The sequence below is a fragment of the Solanum verrucosum genome, unplaced genomic scaffold (genome assembly GCF_900185275.1).
Source record: "Solanum verrucosum unplaced genomic scaffold, falcon-dt-bn FXZP01000306.1, whole genome shotgun sequence".
Lineage (NCBI taxonomy): Eukaryota > Viridiplantae > Streptophyta > Magnoliopsida > Solanales > Solanaceae > Solanum > Solanum verrucosum.
The window spans coordinates 1218632-1241988 of NW_026020398.1; the positions used below are offsets into that span (position 1 = coordinate 1218632).

The window sequence follows — 23357 nt, forward strand, 5'->3', positions numbered from 1 at the left end:
TAAAAGATGGTAGGTGCGTACAAGACTATTTGACAACTAATTAGTCAATCTCTAAAATTCGAAGACCTTGACTTGACTTAATAATAGGTAAATAAATCCGTTATAATATTTGATATTTATTTAGGACTCACTAAATTCATTTCATGCTAAAAAGCAAGAAATTGCACAATTACTCCTAAAATAGGCTAGTTTTTAAGTTTATTATAAAAAATAACTTAATTTTCAAAATTCAAAATCAAACTTGAAGTTAAAAAGAATGAAAGACTTGTAAAAAATGTCTTAGTAACTTCGACCACAGAGATTTGTTAGCAATGTATAATTGCAAAGCCATCAAAAGCCTAAAGTTTGCAAAAGTAAACCACCCAATAAAACAAAATTAGACCCCAAAAGTAACAAATAAAATAAAGATTTTAAAAAAAAAATGCAAAAATAAAAATTGTAACTAGTCATTATTGGTAGTAATAATAAAAATAAAAATGGTGGTTTCTCTTTCTATGTAGGAACTTTAAAGAGACAATAGTATTGATAACACTATTTTTTATGATTGTTTCTTGAAATGATAGAACCTCTTTCTTTATCTCTACTCATCATATCATTTTTTTTTCTTTATAGACTTTTAAGAACATGGGATTGTAATTAAATAGACTACTACTTGTCTTTGTCAATATTAATTGTATCCATATATGATCGAGATTCTTTCATTTTTAATTATGGTGTCCACTTCAAGTTCATAAGAATACAAAAAAATAATATTAAAATTATTGTCTTAAAAATAAATCTTGTAATGCACGAATCTAAAATTAATTAAATTTTAATATGAATATCAGATAGAATAAAAAGACGTACTACTAGCTTTAATTCACCTTGTTTTACCTTATGTACGTTAAGGTAAAGTTGCACACTTTATGTATAGGGAAAAAAGGAACAATAATGAAATTATTGGGACCCAAATTTCATAATTAGATCTAAGGAAATCAATCCCCTCGAAATCCTAATCTCATAATTATGCATTTAAATATTGATATATGTTAGTACTATCTTCTTTATCCAAGCATAAATTAATCTTGAATATTTGTTCCATTACTTTGTTCATAATTGAAATCTTATTATATTGTTGCATTACAGAGAAAAATAAATCAACAGGTCAAATTGAAATCTTACTATATGATCCTTTTATTGGTAAAATTCGGATATTATATGTGATCGATATAAAAGTCGACACTTGGAAAGCATCACCAAGTTAATCAAGTTCATCTAGTTTGAAAATCATAAAAACCATTCAATTTCTATTTATATTATCATATAATTAATATAATACGTTATAAAACGATACGTAACAATCACTAAAACACGTTATTACCGGCTATCTATCATTTTCCACCTAGGAATATGGCCTTATCGAGTCTAATTAGCGTCTAGTGATTGATATTTTTGTGAAAAGTAGATTGACAATTCATGGAGACATATTGAAGTTGAAATATCATGGCCATAGAAGAAAATTAAAATGTGGAAATCCTACATTTTAAGGATATTAAAAAATAAAATTAAAAAATATATATATACAGGACCCAACTGTAGTTTCAAGAACTTGGAGGATGTGTTGCACCAGAAATGGTTTAGAGTTAGGACGGTTTTGTAAAGGGATGCAATCGCTATTATATTTGTTTCACTTTAGATGACCGTTTTTTCTTACCCCTCTATAAAAGCTTTCATTTTTATTGTTCTTTTGGTGATTCGAGCTCACTTTGTGTTTAAGTAATTATAAACAGTATTCACGCTGAATGTTTGCTTTAAATTGTGTAAAATTTATATGACTAAATAATTTTAAAAGTGAGAATATATAAAAATTAATAATAATTAAATGCTAAAAATCTATGAACACTACAAAAACTTATATTGCATGTATAAACTTTGATGTAAATGTAGTACATATAATTTTTTACCCAAAATTATTGCAATTGAAGGAGGTTTTGTAAATGAAAATTTGCATGTGGGGTCCTCTTAATTTCCTTTATTTCCTTTTTTCATACCCCTCATTTCCAATAAGTTAGTTGAGGCATTAAAATCCAAGTATAGTATTTTGATGGTACTATATAGTTTTTGTATAATATTTACACATCCCAACATAATTATAGAGTTTACTCATGGGTCCCAAATTGTTCGTCTTATCACTTATCACAATTATTTGAGTTTCTATATATTTGAAGTTTACAATCGATTTTTTTTTCTGTTCGATGTTTGATATTGTATTTCAATTTACATTATCGAGCTCATTTCTAAAGAGAGTTCTCAACCAAAAAAATTTCCATTCCAAAGCTTATAGTATGTAAAAATTGGTTTCTCCTTTGTAAAATACCAAAATTTACCAATTGGAATGTTTTGATTTCTAGACAAGAATGCAATGTTTAATGGTGTGTTAAAAAAGATAGAAATGCAACACAATTATTCATCAAAATTTAAATCGCGCATTATTAACCTTTGAAATTTCTTGATTACTAATTTTTTTAATAAAGGGCAATCCACTTATATGAAAACAAAAAAAACTTAACGTTTTAATGTAGACATATGTTTATTGTGTTGTTAGCCATTTTTTATTTTGTAATTTTTATCTCTGGATCATTGGGAGGATATCTTCATTGTATAATTAAGGATCTCTTTTTTTGGATTAGTAACCATTTCTTTTTAGATATTTAAATTTTTTTCAACATTTTTGCCAAATGGAAAAAATAAATTGGGGACCATTGATGCAAACATATCACTTTGTCCTCTTATGATACATCAATAGACAATAATAATAATAATAATTAGAGGTTTGAATTTTTCAAAAGGTCGAAATCAAATTTATTATTTTCTAGCTACTAATAATTATAATCGTTACTCTCCTCGTCTTAAATTATCTGTCATGTTTCTTTTTTTATATATTAAGAAAATATTAACTAAAAGATATTTTTGATTATTTTACCCTCATTTTTATGTTATAAACTATAATTTGTCTTCATTAAATATTTACTCGATTGACATAACTATTTTAGAAATCATGATAGATAATTTGAGATCAGAGTGTATCTCACAAGTTCTTGTCTGTCCCTTTCCTTTTATTTTGAATTTTTCTCCTGCCCAAAGTTTTTTTTTTGTTTTTAAAAGATATCCTCTCTTTTTTTTATTCTCATAAATCTTTCTAAAATATTAGATCAATCTCTTAGTTGCTTGACTTGCAGGCAAAATTTGGTTTTCTCCTGGCAAAATGCCAAAGTTTGGTGACAACCTTTGATAATCTACATTTGTGAAATCCCACACTAATCTATTCCTATATTTTTTTGTTTTATAAAATATTATTTCAACATCATCCAAATAAACTATAGGCTAAACAATCTTATGAATAAAAAATACCCTAATTCTGGTCAAACTTTTAAAAATTTGCTTGTTGAAAAGTAACGTTTTTGTTAGAATTGTTTTCGGAAAATAACAATTTCTGTTTGATTAATCAATTTTTAAAAATACTTTTAGCAAGTGTTTGATCAAATTTCAAAAAAAATGTTTAATTATGAGGATTGAGGAGACATTATTTCTTTTTAACTTCTGAAAAACAGTTTCTTTACAAATCAAAAACTTTTTTTCTTAAAAAAGAACTTGATATATTGAACATTTGAACCCTCTCAAATAAATATTTTTTAGAAAATTACTTTTAATTTTTTAAAACTCGACCAAACAGATTATTAATAACTCGACTTGCAAGCTAAATTTATTTTTCTCCTGGCATAAGTGCCAAAGTTTGGTTGACAACCTTTGTGAAGCTACATTCTTAATTTTAAAATTCACACTAATCTCTTCTTTTTATTATTTATTAATTTAATTTTAAATTTTTTCAACATCTTATCCAAAATAAACTATAGGCTACGTCAAATTTATAAAATAAAATACCAGAGGACCCCACCTCAAACATTATTTTGTTGGCCAACCAATCCCTAAATATTACACATAGTCAAAACCTATCAAACCCCACACCCTTTGTTTTAATTAAATTTTTCTTCAAATTTTCCTTATCCATAGGGACAAGACGAACTAGAGGCAAATGACCAATTTGTGTCAATTTTGTGCCATGTTAGTCTAATTTAGTATATATGTCCGTTTACTTTGTTCAACTTGTTTTATATATAATTCAAGTCAAAAGTAATTATAATTCTGTCGATTTTTTTTAATTAAAAGTATCAAGATACAATAAATTTAGAATTGATAATACAAATTTAGGTTAGTGCACATTTTGATACTTTAAAAAATTCAGTATTACAATTCAATATTGTATAAATAATATATGCATACGTTATGTATAATTTTGCGTACGTATCATTTTAATGTATATATTATAATATCCATCCTAATAATGACCCCTAATTGTTCATTTTCTCTTGCCCATACGTATAACGTAGTAGAATTAATAATAGAGATTCAAGATTATCTTAGATGTGTGTAGGTACATATATTATTTAGCTTATAATTAACTTATGTTTGGAACGATGTGATCCAAAAAAGGTCGTGTCAACAGTCAATGTGTTGGGGAAACTTTTATATGTCCAAATTGATTCCAAAATATTAAATCTTGATTAACTATAGATAAAGGATGTCCCTCGAACTTTTTTTGGTACTTATGCCTTGTAATTCACAATGTTTTCAAAGCTCGATTTATGATGAAGCGATAAACACTTTTATTTTTAATTAGGGATTTGATCAGATTCGAACCATGTTGGGTACGAAGTCGTTTTGGTTAAGAAGAGAGATTTTAAATTTAATCGAACCTGAATACAAGTATCAAAACACTGGATAAAAATAAAACAAAAAGGTTTTTATCAAGATCTCAAGAAAATTAAAATAATTCAAAATGTCTTTTTGCTGTCATTCTATATTTTTAAAAATTACCATATTTTTCTAATATGATACTAGTATTTTATTTTTCGATCATATTATTAAAATAGAGAAATGCATTTTTATATTCATTAGTGTGCCGTTTACATGAAGGGGCAGAGGTAAATGGTTGCAAGGGAATCCAATCGAATTCCATTGGCTAAAACTTTGTAGGAAAAAATGAATTCTTTATAATTATATATTTACTTGAATCCTCTCAACTTTTTAAAAAAATGTTTATTAATTTTAACTTCGTCACGAACTATATGACATTAAATTTATTAAATTTCAAACTATAATAAGCTCAGTTGATTGATTATTTAAACTTTAACTTTTTTAGTGAGAGTTCGATTTCTCTGTTATAATTCTCTTTTTCTATCCAAAATTTTATAATTATTTTTTTAAGAAAAAAGTAATGAGTTGTAGGCATATCGATCTTGTATCCCTATATGGATAATTTTAAAAATTTAACTTTTATGTTATGTTTGTACCTAATGCAACAAAAGGAAGTGTAAATAAACTCAAGGGTGTGTACGTTTGGCACAGAGAAAAATGTTTTTCTTGGTAAATATAATAATCTAGACAAATACGATAAATATAGAAGAGAAGGAGGTGGGTTGGGGTTAATTAGGGGGTGAGGTGGGGGAGGAGGGTATGGGCGGAGTCAGGGAAGACAATCAACATGAGATGCTTTTTATGAATTTTTTTTCTACTTTCATTAGGAAAATCGTGTTATTGCCTCTATAAAAAACTCGTTTTCTTAAAAAAAAAATTGAAAGATTTTGAAAGCAAACGTAGCCTTTCACCTCTTTTAACTCGATAATTAATTTAGAGAAAAGAGAAATTATAACAAAGCTTTCATAGGTAAACTCAGCGAAAAAATCATTATCAAAACCTACTAAGCAGAATAACTCGTAAACTTGTTTAAACACCGGGGGAGTTGCGCAATTAAAATGATAATTTTTCTTTTTATTTTGCATTGAGATATTTTGGAGCAATTGCATTGTGAAGAAATTTTTTTTTACATAAAAGAAATCAAAGTGGGCATGTTCTTATGTTGTTGGAAAGAAAGAAGAAAATAGGGTATCAATTATTTCACAAGAAAAATAATGATTTTTTTTTTAAAGTGAGAAAGTGACTGATGAAAACATGATTTTTTTTTTTCTGATAATAAAAAAAACTACTATGTAAGATGCAAGACATTGTTTTTTGTTTATTTCTGTTTATCAATACTATATACTTCTCATCACATTCATCATAGTTGTTTTTGGATTCTTGCTTTTGGTTTATTTTCTCTTCTTTGGCCAAAAAAAAAACTAAAAATCATAATATCCTTAAAAAATAATAATATTTGTGACACTTATAAATCTTTAAATTTTTAAATCAGGTTGCAAAGCTCAAAATATATTGATTAAATCGTTGATTTATTTTATAGCATATTACTGTGATTTCTAAATTTTTTTTTGCGTAACTCAATTATTTTACATGATGCTTGCTATCTCTCAACATTACCGAAAACTCTGTTAACCAAGGATTAAATTGATAGAAAGAGATCACTTGATGTCCAAAGTTTCATCTACTTCATTAATCGTTAGGCATGCTGATGTAAGTTGGTCTAATAATTAATTAGTGTAAAATCACGCATTGTCTTAATTTAGTGTCTTTGAAAAAAGATATAAACATCTAAAAAAAAATCACCTAAAATTATTGCAAATAACAATTTGGTTTACCTAAAGACATCTTTCTCTCCAAAAGTTATAATTAATGAAAGAATTATTTGACTTATCAAATATTAATACCATCATATAAAATAAGATAACAATATTTCTAAATTCACCTTTTCTTTATCTTTCAAGTTCATGTTACACTATTTTTATTCCTTTTCTATAGCCTATAGGTATGACTTGGTCCATGATCACTAGAAAAGGGCCCTTATGAATGTTACTTGTGAAAATGCGAGTCACTTAATTAATATTAATTATTATTTTTAAAAAGTCATTTTCTTCTTAACATCAATAGATTAATAGAGAAAATAATTTTTTGAGATTTAAATTATTAATTGAATAATTATCTGAAAAATTGAAAAGTAAAGAACATAGTAAAATTAAGTGATATGTCAAATAGAATTGTCATCAAAATTGATGGTACTACACTAGTGTAGCAGGTGATGATAGGCTTTCAAGTCACATCAAAAATTTTAAAAATTATTTTATTTATTTATTGTCATAAAAAAAAATAGTAATAAAAAAAAGTAAGTGAAGGGTCCCACTTTGAAATTATAGAACTTGATAGTTTTGTGGCCATGGTTGTGACTTGTGCACAAAAAAAATAATAACTTGAGTGGTTGGTTATGAATCATTTGCCCATTCAACCTAATTCAATTATTATTATTTTCAGTAAAAAAACAAAAGAAAGAAAATAATTATATTCTGTATATCATTCAGGAATATACTTCCAATTGGCTAACTTCTTAAAAACACTCAAATGTTTCCCTGTCTTGTACAAAGCATATACAATTTACCAGTATACTTTACATGTGAAAAAAAATAAAATAAGATCAATAAAGTATAGTCCATAGATAAATATCTTGACCTATTGAGATCTCAAATTTAGTTTCTAAGTTTTCCAATGAAGTATAACAATTAACAACACATAACCACAGAGGAATGTGGTGCAGCGTATGAGGTTGCTCTTTCCTTAATTAGAAGTCTCGAGTTTGAGCTCTGGGTGTGATGGAATCTCCTCCGAATGGAGCCCTGCGCGGTGCGAATCCAATTAATGAGAAATTAAAAAAAATAACAGCACACCCGGTATAATTTCACAAGTGAATCGGGAGAAGATAGAGAGATGCAAATCATATTTTCCTTTTTTGATTTCATTGATGTCCGATATTTATTTTGGGGCTCGGATTGATTTGAGATCACTTTGTGTAAGATTTACTAAAGTGAAAAATGCTCATTGTTATAATGTTTTATGTTCCCAAGACTTAAACCAAAGATAACTAATTAAGATTGGAGGAATCTTATCTAGCTCACGTGAATTCTTAGAGATAATTCTTTTCCCTACTAATTTGAATCTATTTCGCCCCTTATTAACCTTTTTGGTGCAATCAAAAAGGTAGTTAAATTTATCAGCTTTTTATCTATTTTGGATTCTAATCGTGTTAGGTACGAAGTCATTTTTACTAAAAGCGCTTTACCCTCAATATAAAATCTTTCTATGCGAATTTAAATTTAGTCGAACTTCCATAAAAAAAACTAAACATCATTTAAAATCAAACTCTCCATAGGGACAAGAATGACTTTCAACACAACAATAAAAAATAATAGACAACTAATAAATAGGATGATGACAACTCATTTAAAATTAAATGCCATCAATTTTTTAGATACCTTTCAGACATTTCAATTTTGGGGACAATTTTTTTACTATTTTAGAAGAACAAATCTGAACCTAGTATCTCAGATCTCTTATTCCTTCGTTCCACTCTTTATCATTCTTTTTTTTTTTTTTAAATAAAATAAATCAATACATTATCCCAAAAAATTAAAATTACTAAAATCCTATCTAGCTTAATATATACAATAATAAACATATTCAATGTAATTCTATAAATGGGGTCTGAAAAAAATAGTGTATACTGCTAGACAATTTTCAATAGATCCTCAACTGAACGACCTGTCTGAATGTATAGTGATGCAAGAAATGAAATAAAATAAATGTAAAAAAGGAAAATCCTACAAATGATTGTTTTTCCTGTATCTACATCTTGCCAGCTGTTTTTTCTTATTTTATATTTTATTTTCTATTTATTAAAATGCAATTTACCTGTCAATTAATGGTCCTTTTATTGTGGAGTCTATCATATTCTATGTTTGTTTCAATTATATGCTTAATTATTGATTGTAGTAGCTTTGGAAACATTAATTGTCAAATAAATACCTAGAAACTACTAAAGAACCTTGAATTATTAGATAACCTCATACATGCACCACTCTATATTAATATTATTAAGCAATAAGATGATAAACTATATTTTATAATAAATCGACTAATAGTCCATGAAAAGTACTGAAATATTTTCAGTATGGTTATTAAGATAAATATATCTCAGTCTGAGGATTGAGATGGTTACGTTAGCTTTTTTCAGTTATGAAAAATAACAATGTCTAGACTAATTTATGCATACCTCGATTATTACACTCTTCACCTGACAAATACATGTTACCTTTCAGTAACACATAAACTCGAGACTGAATAATGCATGTTATCTTCCAGTAGCACATGTATCAAATAACTCGAGTCAATAATAGACATGATAATAATAATTCGAAGCCCAGCTACCGATCCAAGGGGAATCACTTGACAAGGAAATTCATCCGAACCCCCTACATCAAAAAAATTATATTGTATATTCAAAGTTTTTTGTTTTTTATGTATATATTAGATGTTGAATCCCCTTGACTTCTTCTCGTGAAGTAGTGAAAATCTTGACTCCACTACAGAACGTTATCCTGCTAGAAACAAAAGCTCCTTTGTCATACATGGCTACTTTCAAATGCACCTTCTTCACGAGAGGACCAGTATTATATACACATACATTTAACCTAATTGTGAGGCTCATAATTTCCCATTGTACTGCTCTTTCTTTTGAAAAATAAAGACAGGCAATGTCCTCTCAATCAGACAATCAGATAAACAATATTAATAGAGACAAATGTTATTAAATCCAAATCGATAGATAGTAAAAGCAAACCAATGGCAACACACTCATAGCAGTTGTAAGAACATAATTCATAATATTCGCGATTATTTCTAAGGGAAACTGACACATCTAACTCAAAATAACTCAAGTAGAGGCTACATCTTCGGAATCCTAGGAAAACAGGGGAGTACACAATCTACTTTGGTACCATGTTGACTACAAGTGCAAGGCAATTCAGTAACATCAAATGTCGTCGAGATCCATCCACCTGAAATGGGGACACACTCGGGAAAGGATGAGGCTCATTGTTGTTTTCTCCCTAGCAGTACCAAATTGTTGAACTTTCTAATAGTTTAATATTGGCATATAATTGAAGTTGCCAAAGCTCAAAACTCAAGTACAGAATTAAGTTGTGCACTTATGGGACATTCATAACTTGAATGGACTGCAGCATATCGGAAACAGCAATGATGAGGTCACCTGACTTGATCATGCCCCGAGCTTTTAGTAGGGAGAAAGTTTTGTTTAGGTTGCTTTCCATATCATCAGAGTAATTCAAGCGGAAAGGCATTAGACCCCATTGCAGGTTCAGGCGTCTACGTACAGATGTTGCCGTTGTAAATGCAAATATTGGGCAATCAGGGCGGCAGCGTGACAAGAGAGATGCCATGTGCCCATTCTTGGTGTAAACAAAAAGAGCATCAACTTCCAAATTGTTAGCTGCAGAAGATCACAATGGAAATAATCACTAGACCAAATAGTAAGCGATTAGAAAACAGAATACCATGATTCAAATTAGGGTATGTTTCAACAAGTACCCTTATAAATTATAAGCTCAGAACAAATGACTTGTGATTTGTCCCACAGAACCGAAACGTAAGACTTCTAGAAAAAAATAGACTTGGCTCCCCACATTCAAAAAAAAATAAAAGTTATTTTGAGAAGCGCTTTCACTTTCAAATAACATTCGCTTCTTCCTGCTGGGAGGAAATGGAGGCTTGGCTTAGTTAATTTTTGCATCCTCCTCTTCCTCGTTCTGCATCTCTCTAAAGAGTTCTTTCATGAAGATAAACATTAAAAAGCTAATCCCATTTCGTAACCAAATAGTAGAAGGACCTTGTTCATTATTTAAGAACATCAAATTTAGATGATCACTAATCATATTGCTATTACTAAGGTTCAGGTTATTTCTTAGAAAAAGCATAAGAAACATTGGGTTTAGGTTAGGTCGCTGTCCAACCTAACTGGGCACCACCATTACTTTGGGAAAAGAAAGATATCCAAAGAAGGTATATTCAATAACTGAGCTTGGTCTTCTTTTAATGGAATCCATTTGCATTACTGGTATGAGGGTAAATTGGGTATCAACAGTAGTTTGGGAATGAAAAAGTTTCAACATTAGTTTTGGGAAGAAAAGGTTCCTGCACTAGCTGAATTAAGGTATATCTATACTGTTGTTCTTTCGCATTACTTGGAATGAGGACAAAGAAAGTTCCACAAACAGTAAACAAGATAAGAAAGGGTACACTGGCCAAAATGATACTTGAGCGTGATCAGTCCAAAGACTTCTCTCAACAATGAAAAAAAAATCAGCAGCAGGAAAAAGCAGCTCAAATGGATTGTCCAGAAGGAAGTATCATGAAAGGCAATTACAAGAGAAGTGCAGAAGACTATGGTCATTTTATTCAGAACTCCCTTCTTTTATAAACATGTGTAGTATTTAGCCCAAAAAAAAAACATGTGTAGTATTTCAGGACTCTTTAAGTTTAAGATTAAGTTTAGATGAAGTGTATCATTGAAGACACTCCTGAAGTGTATGATGACTATTAGGGTTGAAATGTGCTTTTGGTTTGATTCCCACTATCCATTTCATTAGTATTTGGAAAAGGTAGTAAACATTTTCCCGTTGCTTGAATAAAAGTTTAGTTCTGAACTCAGAGATGACATGTTTGAATGAAAGACAAAGAGAAATAGGCATCTATGGTTAGTTTTACTTTTACATACAGTCAACACTCAACCATATTCTTATACAATAAATAGAATAAAAAAAGTGTATTTATTATATATCATTTGTAAAAATAAAAAAAGATTCATCATATCTACTTATCATGTTTGTAGCATGGCATGAAGGACTAAAGTGTAAAGGATTGTAAAATATCAGGAAACTAATAGTTTTGTGATCAAATAACATTCTGACAAATGATATGATCAAACAAGTTCTCTAGCCTTCTGTCCTTATATTGACATATCAATGTTAGACACTCATGGATGACATGCACATTTGGTACATGCCCCCCTAAAAGTAGATTGCAGAACATACTAAAACTGTATAAGACTCCCTAGTATACTGTATAAATATATTACTTGGGAAGAAGCTATATCCTTACTGCATTTGACCGATATCAAAAGACACACACAGTCAACATGACTTCTAAAAACTACATTAAGGTACAACAATTGTTTACATAGACATACTTTTGGAAGAATTTATATCCTTGTTATATTTGACATTTTAACAGACAACAAAAGAGGCACACAGCCAAATGACTTGATTGTCCACACTTGTTTATCACTTATGTTCTCATCATAGAAGTAAATAGATAATTGCATATAGACAAAGATGCATAGCATGTGTGTGATAGCTAAAAGAGCTACTCTCTATGAGATGATAGAAATAATGTGTGAGTCCTTTTCCTTTTGAACATTTTAAGGCATCTAGATCTGAACCATTTGTAGAATTGGAGTGTTTACATGAATAGACTGACTAGTTATGATATCCCAAAAATTAGCAGTCAAATGGTTACTTGAATAACTCAAGAAACTGTTCTTGTACATTTTCCATCTGCAGTTAAAATCTTCTGTAGTTCTCCTTTGTTGACTAAGCATTATCAATGGTCACCTATTTAGTGACCAAACAACCCTATTACTTTCATTTGCTTGTAGCTGAGAATTGGACTAACTTATGGTGGATAACAAAAATCCTCTCGCTGTCATCCTAAAAGAGCAACTAGAAGTTGACACAAGAGAACAACAAGGTCGGAAGTGTACATACATGTGTATACCAAGAGTAGCATGTTATGACATATAAGTTACTATTGCAGAATATGACAATCTGCAAAAGCTTAAAAATGGGCAAAACTCATCAAAAAGGGAATGGAACTTCCAGCTTGCACTTCAATTCATTTGAAAGTGTATATATAATATATGTGCATGCCTTATTAAAGCCAACATAAAAATGTTTATTCCCTTTTGAAGGCTTACTCAAAATAGCTACTCATCTTTAACGCATTATCGATATTGCATGAACATCTTGATCATGAGAAAACTAACACTATAATTTGATGTGCCACATAAGAGAAGAATTGAACTAGACATCTCAGTCTCACTCTCGCAAAGCAATTCATAGTTGATCTAAGAATGTAAGACACACATACAGATACACTAAGATAGTGTAAAACATTAAAGTCAGAAATGACGAATTCAAGAAGCTTACTCAAAATTGGGTGAAACTAAAGAAAACGGGAATGGGTTTTCCAGTTTTCACTTAATTGCATTTATACATGTATCCTTCTAATCTTTATAAAAATCATGTATAAGTCCATGTCTGTAATAAAAGCCAAAAAAAGAAGCGTGTTTACTCTATATTCAGGCAGCCAGAAAATTCATGTTCAAAGTCATAAGGTGGTATATCAATTCTGAAATGTATCCAAATGCTACATTTTACAGAGAAAAGTTAACATGCTGCAAGGATGAGTTCCATTAACTATACACTTTTCAGCATTCCCTACATAGAACCATAAATAGAACTTAATTGTTGTTTTATCCGGATTTAGCAATAATGCATTAAATAACAGGGATATCCTGTCTCAGTAAAATGCATGGTATAATAGCTGCGCATCAGAACCAATATTTCTTAGATTTATGATAGCTCATCACTTTGACATGATTATGAGGATTTTACTATTTCCACTTCTAATTGTTTTTAATGACGTAGAAAATTGAACAGATTAACCCAGAAAAATTCCTCAGAGCACGCAAATTTCAGATAACTCTTAGTTTTTCAGGTTTATATCTTGCTAGTTTATAAGCTAAAAACATGCCCAGTTTCCTTAGGTTATTTACTAACTTTAGAAAATATTGGGCAAGTGCTAAAAGAGCTTTACATGCAGAATGTCAAAGTTCACGATTTTGCTATTTCACCATTTACTTGTCCAGTCCACAGACCACACAACAACAACAGAAACAAAGTAGTTTTACATCTGCAGGCTATAAAACAAATAAAAAGCAATAAAAATCAAATCAATCAGTATTCAAAAAGATAGAATTTTACCCATCTTGGCGGCAGAGTTGCAAATCTCTTCTGAAATACTATCAGAAAATGAAGATGCTATGGATGGCAATTCAATAACTTCGCGGCGTTTCTGTTCTCTCCACCTTCTTTCAATTCTCAAGCTAACAGTTCTTAGGACAGTCAATGCCTTCTCAGGAAACTGTCCCATGGCCGACTCACCAGAAAGCATCAAAGCATCCCCCCGTTGCCTAACTGCTTCGGAAACATCAGCAACTTCAGCTCTAGTTGGAATAGGGTATTCAATCATAGATTCCAGCAACTGGGAAGCTACTATGACAGGCCTATTCAGCTGCCTGCATAGCTGAACAATCTTCTGCTGCTCTGATGGAACCTGTTCTAATGGAATTTGAGCACCAAGATCTCCTCTTGCCACCATAGCACCATCTGATGCCTGAATTATTTCTTCTAGGTTCCTCAACGAGTCAATGCTCTCTATCTTTGCAATTACAGCAATATCACTGTGCAGCACATCAAACCAGATACATGAATAATTTGATTGCTGAGAGTCAACTTCTTAAATATATTCGGAAGTAAAGGTGTGTTCTGCTAAATGCAGCTTTACTTGCTAAAAAAGGCTCTTACCCATCCCGGGCCCTGGCTTTAATGTAACTCTTAAGATGCTTAATGACTTCAGCAGACTTGACAAATGATACAGCAATAAAATCTACACCCTCGGCAATCCCGAAGTCAATGTCTAGCCAATCCTGCAGCATTGAAATACTTGAAACAGTGACCATCTAAATATACTAAATTTCAGCAGTAGAAAAAATTAAGGGTGTGTAAGCAACTGTCTGCCTGGATCCTGCAAAAATTTAGTGGAAGTAGAACGCCAGGTATATCCTAATAGCTGTTGTACTAAGCTAGAATTGACTATACATACTCTTTGTGAAACATAAATGTTGCAGTATCAACAGTTAAGTCCTTAGATCCAGGCTACAAGAGTTCTTAGTTCCCTTTAAAGTGAGAATTTGGAAATTTTAGCTGATATAAAAGGTACTGTTTGATAATGGTGGTGACTGGGCCACAACTTCGCATCCCTCAACTATTTCACTGGGTACCTGCTACCTCCACCTACACAGGTATACTGCGTAACTTAGCCAACCAAAGCTTATCATTTTGAATTCTTTTTGGACTTTGTCCTTCTTGTGGCAGTTTGTCACCTGTATTGGCATGCCTCTTTTATTCAATCTTTTGCAATCTTGAATTAAGATTTGTTGATAGTCTTAATTATGCAACTTGTTCATATTATGTATGAATTAGAAATTTATTTTTAATATGGTTCTTAGTTCTGTTGATATTGGGTTTCTACCCTACTTGATTTAGGGTTCGATCCATCTTGATAAATGATTATGCTTGATGTGATGATGTGAACACATGTGGGGGGAAATTTGTTATTTGACAAACTTCCTTGAAATAATTTTATGAGCTTTCTTGACACTAGAGCCTTTCTATATTGATATTGATATTTGGAAAAACTTTAAGATTTGATATTCAGTACTTTTTATATATTATTTGTTTACTTGATTATGTTTATGCTCCATTTGAGCTACCTATAACTTAAAAGGGAATTGGAGAATCTAATGGCTTCAAGTCTAAAGTTTATGTACCACTAAGTTTTATGCATAGCAATAGTATGCTCGGGAAGAGATTTGAAGATGGCTATTTGAAGTAGACTTTTTGGAATCTTTTATGAAGAGCATATTTGCATAGAATCTATGTTTTGTATGGATTTGGGACTTGTACATGATCCGTATATCACACTTATATGTAATTTTGGAGGCTTGTTGGATCATATAGTGATCAAATTGTAACTTGAATTTGGTGATTTGTATGGCTATTTCAGAGTGTGCAAATCCAAGTCTTTGTAATGTACTAAACTTACATTTTGATTTGTAATATATTTCTCACATGTACAAAGGAGAAAACTAATTTATCTTTTGATACTCACAAGTTTGAAATTCATGTGTGGTATTAACCTGGAGTGGTGTTTGAATGAAAAAAATAATTTTGTTAGGTACTTGCTTCAATGGGAATATTATTGGTCCAAGTTATTGACTTTACTAATTTTGACAACATTAAGGGGCAATATAACTGAACAATATAAAAGGTGCAACAATAAGGCAAAAGGTTCATACCAGAAAGAGTTTCAACCAAAATATAGATCTCAATTTTTGATTAGGTAAACCAAGCTCATAAATTATTTTCAAAGGAACTGGAAAGGAATATAGGTGCAAACCTTTGAGGAAATTGTGGGCAGCATAGCATTGCGTTCCCTTACTAATTTACCATCCCGCCAAAATGTCAAATTAGCCCGAGGTAAAAGAAGTCCAGGATCCGTGCAAAGACACTTAACATCTGGGCCAATTTTCTCAATCACTTCAAATCTCACCATTCCACCATCTACTAGTAGATCATCACCCACTTTTACATCTGCAGCGAAACAGTTAAGCCAATAAATTAATCAAAATTGAACATATTTATCAAAGCGCAAGGAATGACACCGAAAACATATTTCTTGGCAAAAATGATCATTTTTATTTATAGCAGTCTATAGGGCAAACCTTCAGCAAAACCATCATAGTTAACAGTGATGGTGCGTTCCGGAAGTGGTGGATCAAATGCACGAACAGTGAAATTCCAAATTTCACCATCCTGTATAAAGAGAATAGTTAGATTTATTCAGCATAACAGATAATGGTATATATCCAGTGTTATCCATAGACCACCCCCCACCCACCCAAAGCAAAATTTCATAGATTATTGTTGGTGTTCAATATTTCTTTCTGATTCTACTTTGCAGAGAATATCAAGCAGATATAAATGCCAAGAACACAGTAATGCAGTAAAACAGACAAGTTACGCAACAATCTCTCAGCTTATTCCCTCCAAAGATATCGTGGGAAAAACAGTTTTTAGTTCATATCTGTAGCAAGATCCAACATCTTTTCCAACCAAGTGCACAGCCTGATTCTCGCTTACCTCCTTTCTCCATCCAAAGTAAATAGTCTCAAATGCCACTAAGATTGACGTAGTTAGCTTACCTCAGCTAGAATTAAGCGACAGCCACAAGCAATTCAGACAAGAACAAGCAAACACAGAAAGGAAGGTACAAAAGAAAACTTCAAACCGAGACCATCCCTGCGCAACATATTCCTGTAGAAAATGAGCACAATTTCCCCACCCAACAGCCCCACCCCCCACTCCACCCCACCCCATCCCACCCCAACCAAAATAAGTATCCTGATCTTAGCTTTATCCGCCCACCTCAAAGTTTATCCATGTTTGCTGACACCGAGACCATCCCTGAATTCATGTTTGCTGACACCATAAAGAGTAACAGTTATTTGTATCACTATCTATCAGGCTACATCTACATCCCATCAAGTATTTGTAATATTTGTAAAGTTACTTTTAGTTTTGCTGATTTAGGCAAAAAAACACTTATAGAGGAATTTGCAGATTCAAATGTAGGTGATGTTTTAGATGGAAGTTTTCCCACTTTCAAATTAAAGCACAAACCTTCGCTGATGAAATTAATTTTATCAAAAGACAATATACTTGCTTTCTCAAATTCCTGTACTAACACTTGAGCTTGAAAAGTATTTATTGCAAAGAAGACAAGAAAGGTAAAAGTACTTCAAAGCTATTGAAATGGTATTTCTTTTTACAAAGTAGTATATAACTTCGAAGAAACTGCAGAACACCCAATAGGGATCTTAGTCAGTTAAGCAAATACACATAAATGGAAAGGTTGCACCTTCCAGAAGCATCCCAATTCTACTCATACCACAACATAAACAACAACAAATTTTGTTGTTAATTCCCACAAACACTACATTGGTAAACACAAATTCTCTTATGAAAATACCACAAGAAATTAACTTGTCCATAAAGCAGAATATGGTACTAATTTCCTGCTCACAATTTCTTAAAATGAATAGTTGCACCAAATTCAAGCAAAATATATACCTCAGCTTGGGTGGATGAAGCGCAGCCAATCCAAATTAATTCGGTATTTGGTTTATTCAAATGACAACTTCCCATTGTCAAGGTAAAAAAGTTGTTGAGAGTAATATTATCAATTGGATGATAGGTTTTTTTCCAAGATTCATGTACCAAAGACTTAACAAAGTGCCTAAAAGTAGGTCTGAAAAGAAGCAGTAGGTGCTTAACTAAAGCTACTTTTTGAAATAGAACTTCAAAATAGGACTGGAAAAATTACTTCACAAAGCTACTGTACACTCCCAAACGAAACCTCAGTTTATTATAGCAAAACATGCACCAAATTTCGAAAGGTTGCAACTTCCCCAAGAATGCATTTTTTTTTTCCTAACTGACAAATCTATATGTTTCCGAGTACCAAACTCTATGGATATGGGCAGTCCGTCTACCCTTCTCGAGTTCACTTAAATACTAGACTTGAATAACCAACATGATTCAAACTAAGCAAAGCATACCAATTCTTGTCATACAACAACAAAGGGAAGTGTTAAAGAAGCAAATTTTGCTAGTTCCAAGGCACTTAAGACTTAACTTATCATAAACCAAACTACAGTATAAAAGATTTAAACTTTTAATTTCATGCGATTTCGTAGAAGGGGTTGCTATACCAAATTCAAACTAAATATATACCTCAGCTTTAGCAGATGAAGCCCCGCCAAGGTCTCCCATATGAATCTCACTACCTTCAGTATCCATCATGATGGCAACAGCAAACCCTTTCTCCTCATTCAACCTCCGAACTCTCTCAATTACCATACGATGCCAATCACGTGTTCCATGACACATATTTATCCTAGCAACATTCATTCCTTCCACAGCCAAAGCCTCCAGCTGCTCAAACCCACAAGTAGCAGGACCAATTGTACAAATCAGCTTCGTCCTACGTGTACTCCTAAACCCATTCTCCTTCAGCTCCGCCTCTGTTACAGTATCCACTTCAATCGAACTCGAATCCGCTGACGGTGCGACCGCATTATTACGACCATACTCCTTCGTCACACTTGATAACACCCCTCCCGAACCATTTTCCGACACTAACACCGGAGATGACTGTGACTCATCGAGATCTGACGCTGCCGACGCTTTCACAACTAAACTCCTTAACGATTTCTTCACCGGTACACGTAAACTACCGGTTGACACAAACACCGACGGCCTTGAGATTGTGAAAGTTGCAGGCGAATGTGAAGACGATGAAACAAAGAAGTTAATAGCGTGCGACATTGTTTTTCTCACTGGAGATTTCGCAAAATTAAGGATATTTCCGGTGATCGGGGGAGATGATACGGTGATTCAACGGAAATTGGAGTCGCCGGCGGACGGCGGAGGTAGTTAACAACAGGAGTTGAGAGGGAAATGGAGTGAGCAGTTTAAATAGGGAGAGAAGGAAGGCGGAGATAGCGAGGCTGGAGAACTTTGTTATTATCGTTGAACAAAACATTAACAAGGACAAAAGGATTTAGGAGGGATCTGCTAAGAAAAAATAAACAAAACTAGCCCCTCACGTTTGGGTAGGTTTAAAATGGTCCAACAAATTGTAAAACTTGATGTCAATAAGAAAGTTGGATTACAAGTATATACCAAAATATGACATTGAACCAAGTTTTACATAGTTATGTAAACTTATTTTACATAATAGCAAAATGTGATGCTCGTACAAAAGGTTAGTTGAGATTAGCTTTAGTTGTTCTGATCTTAAATCATAGGATTGAGACATGTTACACAAGTAGATAAGGTGAAGAATTAATACTCATAAAAAGTAGAAAAGGTGAGAAAAAGAGCCAAATCACAGTTGCACATACATGGAAGGAAGTATACAATTACTTCAATAATAATATGACTTAAAAGTACTAAACAAAAGGCTGATGAGAGCTAGCTCGATAGCAATTGTTTCGATGTCACCAAAACAGAGACAAATTAACACATACAAATACAAGTAAAGATTATCAATTTGTTGTCAATTTCACAAGAAAAACACGCACAAATGCAATAAGCTGTGGAAAGATGAAAAGAAATTAGATGTGTGTCCTTAACATAAGCAAAACATTTTTTTTGGCAGCGCATGTAACATAGACAAATTCTAGTATTTATAAATCCTAAATGTGTTTGAGCTTATCAATTCTTTTTATTTTGTTGATTCAAAAATGTGTTTGAGCTTATCAATTCCCTTCAAGACAGTTAAATAATCACAACTCCCCTTACCTCCTTCTTCAATTTTTCCCTCTATTTTTGTTTTAAAACACAACTAAATAATTTTTTCTGATGAAAAACTCAACTTGTAATAGCCATGTTCCATATACCAATTTCTCTTTCTGAAATTTGCTTCACCCAGGTTCATACTAATCTCTGGCCTTTTTCTTAAAACCCCATCACAAAAATAAAAAGAAAAATTCTTATTTAAACAACGGTAACTTGAGTTTTCTTTTTGTTAAGTTTTACATAGATAGAAAAAAGAAAAGACAAGTGATAGAGACAATTTTAGGCGATGTAAAATTGGGGTCTGCTATGTGTCTATTGAGTGGTAATAGTAAGACACGTAGCTTATAGATATTAGTTTTTTATTAGTTCAATGACCAAAATACCCATATTTGAAAAATAAATAAATTGACAACTAAGGAACCATGTTGAAACTATCTTCTACTATATAGAAATTTGTGCGATTCTAATTCGACGGAATGTCAAAAAGTTAAAGAGCTAATTATTAATTTATTATTTTAAATTAAAAATGTGGAAAATTAAATTTTAAAAATTACCAAAATATATATTGTTTTTTAAATAGAGAAAAAGAAAGCAAGACAAACAAATTGAAACAAAAGGAGTAATATAACAACTTCTGATTGCAAATTTAACAAAATCGTAAGAATTTAATTTTTAATCAAAAAGAAAACATTAAAACAACAACAACATCCGATAGAGTTCCACAAGTGGAATGTGCGAAGGGTGGATTTTTTCATAACTATATTTTTTACCTATGTAAGATAGAGAGACAATTTTCGATGGACCCTCGAATTTTCATAACATGATATGAAAGAAATGCAAGAGTAAAAATTATAATGAAAATAATGAAGAAAATAATAAAGATCAACAAAGTAAAAAATAATAATAGTATTAATAAAATCGAAGAATAAGATGCTAGCATAATAATAAAATGGTAAGAGAACTAATAGATGCTCCCTCTGCTCTACCATTGGAACATAGAAAATACTCAACTAACTACAAATTGTCAACATCAATTTTTTTTATCTTCAAGCTCTCCTATTTAAAGTCATGCCTTCGATAAAATAAGAATGTGTTGTGACATTTCTAATCATTTCTTCCTAATTCTTTTTTGATCGATCTATACATCTCCTCAAACTCATCATTGTTAACCTTTCACACCTTCCCATGGGGCATTTGTGTTCCTTTTTATTCATATGTCTAGATCATTTCAGTCTCAATTCTTGTATCACGTCTGCTATGTCCACTATGTAGGTTATTCCCACCTTATACATATATCTTCGCGCATGATCTTATTTATTCCACATGCTCACATGTTCATCTAAGCATCCTCATTTATATTAACTTCATCTTTTGATCGCACGAATTTTTGACTAGCCAATATTTCACTTCTTACAATATAGTCGGTTCAACAATTATTCTATAAAATTTAATTGTAAGTCTCGGTAGCATAGTCTTCCCATATATGACATCAATTATTTTATCCACTTTGTTTCAATACAATGTGTGGCATTCTTATTGATCATCCAATTTTCATAAATTATAGACTCAAAATACTTAACACTTCTTTCTTGAGAATGATTTGTGTATCAATTCTCACTTTTCTATCTGCCTCCGGTGATGCTACATCAAATTTTAATTGTGTCTTAGTCTTGCTCAAACTAAAATTTTTAGACTAAGGTCTTGTTTTCAAATCTTTAGTCTATGATTGACTTCATCATGTGTCTCATCAATTAATATCATATCGTTTGCAAATAACATACACCATATACTTCTTGAATATGTCGTGTCAATTTATCTATCACCACCACAAAATAGTAGATATGATTGAGAAGACATTTGTGCCAAAATTAGAGTTTTGGGCTAAAATCTCCCTCAAGTTCAACCCAAACTCAAAGGACATCCTTATGATATAATTATGAATAAAAGACATCCTTCAACTATCCTAAACATTGCAATAAACATCCTTCTTGGGAGTAAACACATACACAATCTCTCAAACTTGTCCTCATTTTTCATTTTGGCACTCCATTTTAGTCTTGTTCCATTCTAACCATTAAGCTCTTATTTTATGTATCATTTAAACACAAAATACCTTTTTTATGATTTTTTTTTAATTTTTTTTATTTATGTTCTTCAACTATAGTTTCTTATTTTAAAAATCTACGTGTGCCAATTAATTTTCATAAGAAATATTAAAAATTAATGAACAAATATTAATTTTTTTAAAACAATATTTTTTTTGAGAAATTTTATGTATTTTTGCATGAAAAATAACATCCTAAATTGTGTTGGTTTTCTTTCTTAAAAAATCGTTAACAGCCCGACGAAATTTGTCGAGTTTTAGTATTTTTTTAGTAGTTCTGTTGTTTCACTCGTATTGAAGGTGAGTTTTTTAATTCATATTGAATTAAATTAAAAATTACAAAGCAAGTATTTTGCGTTAAATTCAGATAGCCGGGATAATATGAAAAAAATAAAATATACGGTATTATTTAATTTAATTGAACGTTTAAGAAAGAAAATCAAACACTTTCATCAATTTATTTTCATGCAAAAATATAGAGATAATCTCGAAAAAACAATATTATTATTATTTCAAAAAATTGATGTTCGTTCGTTAATTTTTAATTTTATTCACAAAAATTAACGAACGCATATCAATTTTTAAAATAAGAAATTGCAATTGAAGAACATAAATAAAAATAAAGAAATCATAAAAAATAGTATTTCGCTTTTTAGATGGTACATAAAATATGGAGTCTAAGAGTTAAAATAGAACAAGGCCAAAATGGAGTGCCAAAAATAAAAAAATGAGGGCAAATTTGAGAGGTTATGTATCGATTTGGCCCTAAGAAGGATGTATATTGCAAAGTTTGAAATGGTTAAAGGATGTTTTTTGTTCATAATTATACCATAAGAATGTACTCTAAATTTAGATTATACTTGAGGGATGATTTTAACCCAAAACTCTCAAAACTAGGTATGTATACATAGGATATGAATAATTCCGTTAGTTTGGCGAATCCTTTACCCATGGTACATATTTATTATGAATCCTTGCTAGCAATTATGTTATGTATATTTACATATCCAACAAAATTGAGTGGTAGTTTAGATATAAGACAACGAACTACGTGGGAAAATAGACCTTCTTTCTTTGATTTGAAGCAAGATTTTTGG

The 23357-nt window shown here is 31.1% G+C and overlaps 1 protein-coding gene across 1 annotated transcript; it reads right to left on the reverse strand.

Annotated features, from left to right (window-relative positions):
• Window positions 1-9594: 9594 nt before the first annotated feature.
• Window positions 9595-19366, reverse strand: LOC125839467 (pyruvate kinase isozyme A, chloroplastic). The gene is made up of 6 exons (XM_049518440.1): window positions 18588-19366; window positions 16517-16607; window positions 16192-16385; window positions 14538-14659; window positions 13935-14413; window positions 9595-10324 (listed from the first exon to the last, which is right to left on the reverse strand). The coding sequence occupies exons 1-6, from the start codon at window positions 19179-19181 to the stop codon at window positions 10023-10025; spliced, it is 1782 nt and encodes a 593-aa protein (XP_049374397.1). The 5' UTR covers window positions 19182-19366; the 3' UTR covers window positions 9595-10022.
• Between the last annotated feature and the right edge of the window lie 3991 nt (window positions 19367-23357).

Bases quoted from the DNA above. Each gene is read 5' to 3' on its own strand.
- LOC125839467 (XM_049518440.1), bottom strand. From the start codon at position 19,181: ATGTCGCACGCTATTAACTTCTTTGTTTCATCGTCTTCACATTCGCCT. The intron at 16,608-18,587 runs GTATATATTTAG...CTCTTTATACAG, and splicing joins CTTCATCTGCTAAAGCTGAG to GATGGTGAAATTTGGAATTT. The intron at 10,325-13,934 runs GTAAAATTCTAT...GATCTTCTGCAG, and splicing joins CAACTCTGCCGCCAAGATGG to CTAACAATTTGGAAGTTGAT.